Source organism: Hippocampus guttulatus, chromosome 17 (assembly GCF_054856545.1).
Source record: "Hippocampus guttulatus isolate MCC_2025c chromosome 17, RoL_Hgut_1.0, whole genome shotgun sequence".
NCBI lineage: Eukaryota > Metazoa > Chordata > Actinopteri > Syngnathiformes > Syngnathidae > Hippocampus > Hippocampus guttulatus.
This window is the reverse complement of record NC_141277.1, coordinates 5,044,414-5,053,559: the sequence shown is the minus strand read 5'-3', so window position 1 is coordinate 5,053,559 and position 9,146 is coordinate 5,044,414. Positions and strand designations below refer to the sequence as shown.

The 9,146-nt window shown below is 45.3% G+C and overlaps 1 protein-coding gene across 1 annotated transcript; it reads left to right on the top strand.

The window, feature by feature from the left end:
- The first annotated feature begins 1,381 nt into the window (after window positions 1-1,381).
- On the top strand, window positions 1,382-8,145 carry LOC147191661 (glutathione hydrolase 1 proenzyme-like). Its single transcript, XM_086135821.1, has 13 exons — window positions 1,382-1,605; window positions 2,232-2,424; window positions 3,190-3,320; window positions 3,408-3,497; window positions 4,151-4,343; window positions 4,427-4,590; window positions 4,757-4,906; window positions 5,283-5,419; window positions 6,133-6,320; window positions 6,400-6,527; window positions 6,654-6,766; window positions 6,855-6,968; window positions 7,240-8,145. Exons 2-13 carry the CDS (start codon window positions 2,258-2,260, stop codon window positions 7,381-7,383), a joined length of 1,719 nt encoding a protein of 572 aa, XP_085991947.1. The 5' UTR covers window positions 1,382-1,605; window positions 2,232-2,257; the 3' UTR covers window positions 7,384-8,145.
- The last annotated feature ends 1,001 nt before the right edge of the window (window positions 8,146-9,146 follow it).

Here is a 9,146-nt window from a genome sequence, read left to right as displayed (position 1 = left end):
TCCCTTTTTCCTCGCATCCCTCGTGCACGCGCTTGTTGCTCTTAGCCAATCAGAAGAGCGCTCACCAAACAGCTGCCGGCCTGACCTCCCGCAACAAAACCGTCTCACAGAATCACTCGGGAGCATTACGCAGTCGGCGATGCAAAATTAGAGCAGGACTTCCTTTGCTTTGTTAAATGCATTCGGAAGAATGATATTCGTGTAGTGCTGTGTGTAGAATTATGAGCTGGAAATGGAAAGTAGTGCTTATCGCTGCTGCTGTTGTTGTCACATCTCAAATAAAATAATGGCGTTTATAGGGTGATTACTTTCCAGATGCACTGTGCCGTATACATAAAGTAAAAAACTAAAACCACCAGCCAAGGCAGACACGTTATTTTTAATAATGTTACTACTTTGTTTTAATAAGTAAGATATTACAGAGTGCTATTTTCCCAGAATAAAAAAGCACACGCACACACAAAGGCTTTTTTTATTCTGAGACAAGGCGAAAACAGATCAATGGCTTATCAGTTCATTTCAGTGGGAAAGTATTTGCAGGTGCATAGAGTGCATCCATACCGGGCCCACTTACCACTTATCACACTTACCAAGCGTGCGATAAATCACGATTTGAACTTGTTGTGGAAGAGTTTGAAGGCCAGTCAGCAGGCGTCCGCCTCCTTTCCAGCGGGCAACACTTTACCCCGATTGGCCGAGCTCAAGGTTTGGGAGCGGGGTTGTTCTTTCCAACACCTGGTTGCTACGTCGCCTCGCCGTCCCAGTTGCCAGGAATCCAGCGCACATTCCCGGATGACCGCCATCTCTTGACCTGTCTCGGTGCTTTGATCATCTCTCCTCCCCTTGTGGTGGTTCGTAGTTGCTGGATCTTCTTTCCTGGTGAGGAGGCGTTTCATTTAACATCTTGTTGTCCGACGATACCAAAGGCCAACGTGTGACATGCGTCATCTCAACCGGTGGAGAGTTAATCTTTGTCGCACAGAAGTCACACAGCCGAGTACGAATTCCTCTCAGTTTTCTTAATGATTAATTCATGGTCAGCGTGTTCTTCTGATGGTCTGCCTTTCACTGGGTGTGTGGATTTGAACCTTTTTTTTTTAATTGGGACACCACGTCAGAGATTGCATTTCTAACAGCGTACCACTAAAAATACTGAATATGACTTCTACTACTACTACTAACAATTATTATTAAACCTTACAAAACTATGTGTACAGCTTTACTTTTACTACCACTCCTGCTATATATACTAATACAACTAAATATTGCTATTATTACTACTAGACTACAGAAGCTAATTGAAAAATGCAAACACCGCTGGGGGGGGGGGGGGGGGGGGGGAAACCAAAACAGTTGAATATGGTTTCCTCTCACGTTCAAAATGATGAATTCATTTCACTTTGCCTGCGTAAGTGCTCTTCTGGCGATCTGCGTTTCATAAAGGTGTTAAACAGTGGGCCGGTTTAAGGTTTACGACTCCAGTGATAGTTACAGATTGAAAAGCCACAGTGAATGAGCGTCGCATATCAGCTGGTTTGCAGGATGTGGCCAACATAACGGCGAGGAGCAAGCCATTCGTTGCAGGGGACCCTCACACACGTCGAGGTAAGACCACATCACACTCACTGATTGCCATCCTTTGAAATGCAAACAATCGAATCCGAGAGAACGTATAGTTAGGCTGTTACCAAATAAGTAAATAAAACCTCGTAGTGAGTCCGTTAAGTGACAAATTACATAACAATCAATAAGATTGATCATCTGATTAACATTAAAACACATGTGGAAAATTACATCTTCGATTGTTTCTGTATTTTCGATCATTATGGTTCAACACATATAGCTGGTGACCGCCGGACTCATAAAAGGAGCTTGAAAGCCAATTTATACTCATTGGCGCGTACCTAACCGACCGGTCGCCCAATTATGTCACTGAGCAGCTCGAATTCTTCTGGTGGAGAAGGGGTGACTCATGTCGGATTCCCAAGTGCATTACTGGGTGTCATTTTAAACCCCAGATAAACTAAAGTGATGACTCAAGTTCGAATTAATAATTTATTTTATTTTTTTGATGGATTGTTCTGTCCGAAAATAATTGGTACGTCCTGATTGATGGCAGGAGACCGAATGAACGATTGACCTCTAACACTCGTTCGAAAAAAAAAAGGAGAAAGATATTACTGTATCCCTGTTGAAGTGACAGTAAGAAAAAAAATGAACTCTATTTCCAGATCGCAGCATTCTCAATTGCGCCAAAATGGTGAGGGTGACGATCGTGCTGGCAGTAGCGCTGCTGCTGCTGGCGGCCGTGGCCATTTTTGTGGGCGTCTACTTCGGCGTGGACAGGAAGACCCGCCCGAGCGACCACGTGTACTCGAGGGCGGCTGTGGCGGCGGACGCTGGACCGTGCTCGGTGATTGGCAGGCAAGAACGCATGCTAGAGAGAGGGCGAAAGAGAGAGAGAGAGAGAGAGAGAGAGCACCTCCTGTGTGCAGTTTCCATGTTCTTCCTGGGCCTTAGTGGGTTTTCTCTGGGTACTCCGGTTTCCTCCCACAATCGAAAAACACGCATGGTAGGTTAATTGAGCACTCTATATCGCCCCTAGGTGTGATTGTGAATAGTTGTTGGTCTTTGTGTGCCCTGCGATTGGCTGGCAACCAGTTCAGGGTGTACCCCGCGTACTGCCCGAAGACAGCTAAGATAGACTCCAGCAGCCCTCGTGACCCGTGAGGTTTAAGTGGCTTGCATTCAGTGAGAAATAAACCAGTCAGGTGAAGGAACCATCCATCACTGACTGCTATTCATTCCCTTGCATGACGCTATTCACACACATGAATGTAACACAGCTCGGGCTTAACTATACCATAAGCAGTCTATACAGTACTGAACTGTATACACTTTCATTCCCCATAATAATCGAATGACATCCAGTGGATCCATAGTAGAAGATCTAATTATATGCATCACACACAAGACTACCCTGAGTGGATGAGAGAGCCCTTTGTCACGCTTCCATGACTTGTACGGAAAAACGGTGTACGTGGCTTAGCATCGGGCTCGGGCAACATGTAAATGAGAACAGCTGCAAAATGCAGATAGATGAACCAACGGTGTTGAATTGTTGCACTGGTTTCTCAAGGCATGACCGTAGTACTAAAACCAAAAGCTCATTTGTTTGCTTTTCAACAGTGACACACTGAAGAAAGGAGGCTCCGCAGTGGACGGCTGCATCGCAGCTTTGCTGTGTGTCGGCCTGATGAACGCTCACAGTATGGGCATCGGGGGAGGGCTTTTCATCACCATCTACAACGCAACAAGCGGTACGCTGCCGATTCACTTGGAACAGCAACATTTTAATAACTTCCGCGCGCCCGTAATGACGACGCTCTCGCTTGCAACACGCGCAGGCACGGTGGAAACGATCGACGCTCGGGAGACGGCGCCTCGCAATGCAACCGAGAACATGTTTGGAAACAGCACTGATTTGTCCCAGAGAGGTACTTCGGGGTCTCCATACAGTCCAACTTCAGGGGCGATGAAACCATTTGTTAAAACCAAGCTGGAAAGAAATCCAATGCGGGACTTTAGATTGATTACACTGGGAAAGCATAACAATATCGCAGCAAAGCCCTGATAGCATGCATACTGAAGGGTGCTATCGATATAATTGAAAAAAAAAAACATTCTACAATTAATATTAATAGCGCAGCAATTATTATTATAAGTATCCGTCTTAATTTAAGCCTGGGGAACCCACGGGGTCAAATTTGGCCCCTATAAATTCTGTTACTCAAATGCTACTTAAATCCCAAAGGGTCAAATTTAGCCCTAATCCTAAATTGGGATGAATGCATTAAATATTTGGAAAAACATATAGTTTGGTATTCAGTGAATGTATAGCAGTCATATAATGTATAATTCATCATTTTCCAAAGAAGAAAGGGGTTCTTGGGTTCTCCAGGGTTAAATTAAAACAGCTAAAGGATAATAATTATTTCTCAAATGAGAAACACGTTGCCTTCGTCGATGGAGTTTTGATCCGCTAAGAAATAGTGTCACTCTTCCAACTTTTATCATTTGCTCACATCTCTCATCTTTCACATAATTAGGTCCTAAAATGATCCATTCTGCCGGTTTTATTGCCCGATAGGAGGTTTATCCATCGCTGTTCCGGGAGAGATTCGAGGTTACGAGCTGGCTCACAAGCGTCACGGCAAACTTCCTTGGAAGGATTTGTTCGCGCCGAGCATTGATCTGGCAGAGAAAGGATTTCCTATAGGCAGGCCGCTCGCCGCCGCTCTGGCCAAACACAAGCAAACCATCATCAAGGACCCAGCCTTGTGGTGAGACAGGAAAATCGTCATGACGCTTATTTTCAAGCAATGTTTGCGGAACTTTCAAAGCGAAACATCGTTTGTCTTTGCAGTGAGCTTTTCTGTCTCAGCGGCGGCGTCGACGTCCTGAAAGAAAACGACACCGTTCGGTTTCCCAAACTTGCCGACACCTACAGGAAAATAGCGGAAGGGGGCGCTGACACTTTTTACCGTGGAGAAATCGCAACCAATCTGGTGGCAGATATTCAGGCGGCAGGTCACTTCCAATCTTTTCACTTTGTTGATTCGAGTACGTGAAAATTCTAAAGCGTCACGGCAAACTGCTCCCTTCTCTCCGGGCGTCTAATTTTACTCCCGTGACGGATTTGTATCCCAGATTGAGTCCAAGTGCATTGACGGTGTTTGTCTCTCCCCCTGCATAGGCGGAATCATCACAATGGAGGATCTGAGGGATTATGCGCCCGTCTTGGATGAGAAGCCTTTGAGCGTGAACGTGGGGGAGTACACCATGACCGCTCCAAACGCCCCCGCCAGCGGCCCTGTGCTCTCGCTGATATTAAACATCTTGGATGGTAAAAACCTTGAATGCTCTGTCCAAAAAAAGCACCTTGTGTGGGAGAGGATGCTTTTTCATGTCGGCCGCTTTTGCTTTTTGCCAGCCGCTCGCTCGGAGTGAGAAAGACTCATGAAAAAAGAAATTGAAAGACATCCGTCAACGATATCATCAGTGACGTTAAAAAAAAAAAAAAAAAGATCTTAAGTCCACGGCGGCTGACTGAACAGGACACTCATGAGCAAATTAAATGTTTTGACTCAAACCCCCACACAAGGCTGGTGACCCCTGGGACACGAGCTCACTGAAACAGAAAACAGCGCCCCCTGGTGTTCTTTCCTGGACGCAAGGTTTTGAGCTGCCTTTTTTTTTCTTCTGTAAAACACTTTCCACAGGGTACAACTTAAGCGCTGACAGCATGGCGAGCACCGAGAACAGGATCCTGACGTACCACCGTCTTACGGAGGCCTTTCGCTTCACCTACGCAAAGAGGACCTTGCTCGGCGATCCGGCCTTCCTCAACATCACCAACGTAAGCACCCTGTCAATCATTCAAAGCCCCTCCCGCGCCGTATGTGTCCTTCTCAATCTTGACCCGAGGTCAATGAGTCACACTTATTATGCAGTACTTTGAAACGCGGTTACTCTTTATCCTTCGTCACTAGTGTACTATTAAGACGATCCATTAGGACTATCGTTACGTGTGTATCCATAATGTCCTCCCACGCCAAATTTAGTGTTGGCTCCGCTCAAGGATTTGCTCTCGTAAATATTGAACAGGTATAACATTTATGATTGTCAACCAGGGCGGCCCGGTAGTCCAGTGGTTAGCACGTCGGCTTCACAGTGCAGAGGTACCGGGTTCGATTCCAGCTCCGGCCTCCCTGTGTGGAGTTTGCATGTTCTCCCCGGGCTTGCGTGGGTTTTCTCCGGGTGCTCCGGTTTCCTACCACATTCCAAAAACATGCATGGCAGGCTGATTGGACGCTCTAAATTGTCCCAAGGTGTGAGTGTGGGTGTGGATGGTTGTTCGTCTCTGTGTGCCCTGCGATTGGCTGGCAATTGATTCAGGGTGTCCCCCGCCTACTGCCCGAAGGCGGCTGGGATAGGCTCCAGCACCCCCCGCGACCCTAGTGAGGATCAAGTGGTTCGGAAAATGGATGGATGGATGGATTGTCAACCAGCTTTACGGGTTTTTTTATTTCCTTTGTCAAAATGAATTTTTAAACATCTCTCTTTTTCAAGCTCATTCAGAACATCACCTCGCAATCCTATGCCGATCATCTCCGGGGAAAGATTACAGACTGGACAACTCATAACATGAGCTACTATGAGCCGGAGTTTTACCTCCCCGACGACAACGGCACCTCGCACCTCTCTGTGGTGGCGGAGGACGGCAGCGCCGTGGCGGCCACCAGTACCATCAACCAATAGTACGATCTCGCAGCGGAGCTTTGAAACCGTGACCGTGCGCAAGTTGGATGTTTTGTCGCTTTACTTCCGGCCCCGCAGTTTTGGCTCCAAAGTGATGTCAAGGTCAACGGGGATCATCCTCAACAACGAGATGGATGACTTCAGCTCCCCGCTCATCACAAACGGCTTCGGGGTGCCTCCATCGCCGAATAACTTCATCAGGCCAGGTTAATTAACAGGCCCATATCCTTTCTCTGTGCGGCTTCCTGACGAGCTCCATCTATTCCAAACTAATGTCACACGTCTGGGTTCGATAATCAATATATTGTCCCACTGTTTAATGCCGTTCAAAGGGAAAAGGCCAATGTCTTCCATGTGTCCAACCATCCTCTTCGACAAAGATCGCCAAGTGAAGATGGTTGTGGGCGCCTCTGGTGGTACCATGATCACAACCGCCATCGCTCAGGTAACCATCAAAGACGACATTCATTTTCTGTGTGACAATATTGGGAACTCTGCGTTGAAAATGATTGAAATGATTACGTGCGTCCCAGGTGATCATGAAGGCCCTGTTCTTCGACTATGACCTGAAGAGAGCCGTAGCTGACCCGAGGCTCCACAACCAGCTGAGTCCCTCCACCACTCTCTTCGAGTCAGACTTTGACAAGGTGAGACTCGTGAATGGGAAAAAAGTAAAAGGAGGGGAAAGTCAGCCAGTACTGAACAGTTCCTGCCTCAAATCCTTCCTGCCGTTATACATTCACTCTCAGGGATGGGGAAAATATGGCCCGGCAGCCACAAACTGCCCCCCTTAAAACCATCGGCAAGCCAAAAACTGTTTTATTGTATACAACAGTGTCGTAAAATTATTTCATTATGTTGAAGATGAAAGAATACAGCAAGTGTCTTGTTTTCTTGACACCTTTCTTGCCTTGGCAGGACATCATGGAGGGTCTGGCGAAGAAGAACCACGAGACGGAATTCCTCAAGTCCTCAGCCGTGGTGCAGGCGGTGGTCCGCCACAAGGACGGACTCCACGCTCAGTCGGACTATCGCAAGTCAGGGTACGCCGCGGGCTACTGAGCTCACCCGCCTAATGCCATCGTGATTGCAGATTAAGATGACAGACTCTGGGGACTTCTGACAGGTGTCATTTGCACCGAACACTTTGCCGAAAGGTTCAGGGTTGATTGTCTATTTTTTTGTATATCAGGACAACCAAAAAAAAAAAATCTATCTTGCTCCTGGTGTCTGCTGTATTTTGACATCGCCTCATCCGTCATCACGACATTTTAAAGGAGCGACTATAAATGTTGAAAGCACAGGCTCTCTGTGACCTCTTGGCTGATCATAAAAGTGTATGATTCCTTGCTATTTATGAAGACCTTTTTGTAAATCATTAGCACGACACCGCTGTCCAAAAAAAAAAAAAAAAGCCAGACATTTGAATGCTGCAACTGTTATAGGTCCAATTTTCTCCAGAATTTTTCAGAATCACCAGATACGTAGCGCACTGTGGTATGCAGCCGTACGACGCTACAAGAATGTGGAAATGTTTTGCAAAACAATTGAGACCGGTTGTTTTCTCTCTTGCACTCGACATTGTATTCGCAATTTTAGTAAGCTGTCTTACTTCTGTTTTGATGTTTTGAAATTCCTTTGTTTTTAAATACTTTGAAAGGTTGTCATTTCAATCATGTAGAGCACATTGAGTTACCATCTGTGTGAAATGTGCTCTACGTATCAACCACATGGTACATTTGTCCATTTTTGACTGACCACATGTGACATCTCACGTAAAAAAAAAAAGAAATAAATTAAAATCTGTTGAGATTTTGGAAATAAGTTTTTGTGTACAGTACTCTGCTTAAATAATGTTAGCTATCGAAGGATAGATCGGTGCTATAGAAACATAAATTTAAAACATTCTAAATGAGATGTTCCAATCTCATTAATAACAAAATAGGCAATTCATTGCTTGTTTTTCCCATTGTTGATCAAGGTAATATTATTGAGATCCTCAACCTGCACTTGGCAGAGGAAATAAAGACCTAAACTGGGTATGTGTGAATATTTCATGCAAAGCTTTTAAAACCCCCCAATCCCAGCCCCCCGGGCCACTAAAAAAGTCCCAAACTTGATAAAGATTCCCACTTGCAGAGCATCTTGGAAATTACTCATTAAGAAGACAAGGAGACATTGGAGTCTGGCTGTTGCATGCCTCCAAGGGCATATTAAAAACCACCTCAGGTCCACACATGTATTGCTGACATGTATAAAACAGACAGACAGACACACACACACACACATTCACGAAAAAAACCACCATGTATAGTGGGGCGATTTTAACCCCCACCATGTATAGTAAGGCGTTTTTGACGGAAAAAAACGACCATGTATAGTAAGGCGTTTTTTGCCGAAAAAAAACGACCATGTGTATAGTAAGGCGTTTTTCGCCCAAAATATAGACCATGTATAGTAAGGCGTTTTTTGCCGAAAAAAACGACCATGTGTATAGTAAGGCGTTTTTCGCCAAAAATATAGACCATGTATAGTAAAGCGTTTTTGGACGAAAATTTTAGCCAAAAAAAACGACCATTTATAGTCAGGCGTTTTTAGGCGAAAAAAAACGACCATGTATAGTAAGGCGTTTTTGACTGAAAAAAAGGACCATGTATAGTAAGGCGTTTTTGGACGAAATTTTTAGCCGAAAAAAACGACAATGTATAGTAAGGCGTTTTTAGCCGAAAAAAACGACCATGTATAGTAAGGTGTTTTTAGCCGAAAATAAACGACCATGTATAGTAAGGCGTTTTTAGCCGAAAAAAACGACCATGTATAGTAAG

What these genes read in the sequence shown, in the direction of transcription:
- LOC147191661 (XM_086135821.1), top strand. Translation starts at nt 2,258, where the DNA reads ATGGTGAGGGTGACGATCGTGCTGGCAGTAGCGCTGCTGCTGCTGGCG. An exon ending in CCTTCCTCAACATCACCAAC is followed by an intron (nt 5,420 to 6,132) that starts GTAAGCACCCTG and finishes CTCTTTTTCAAG; the next exon opens with CTCATTCAGAACATCACCTC. An exon ending in TCACAACCGCCATCGCTCAG is followed by an intron (nt 6,767 to 6,854) that starts GTAACCATCAAA and finishes CGTGCGTCCCAG; the next exon opens with GTGATCATGAAGGCCCTGTT.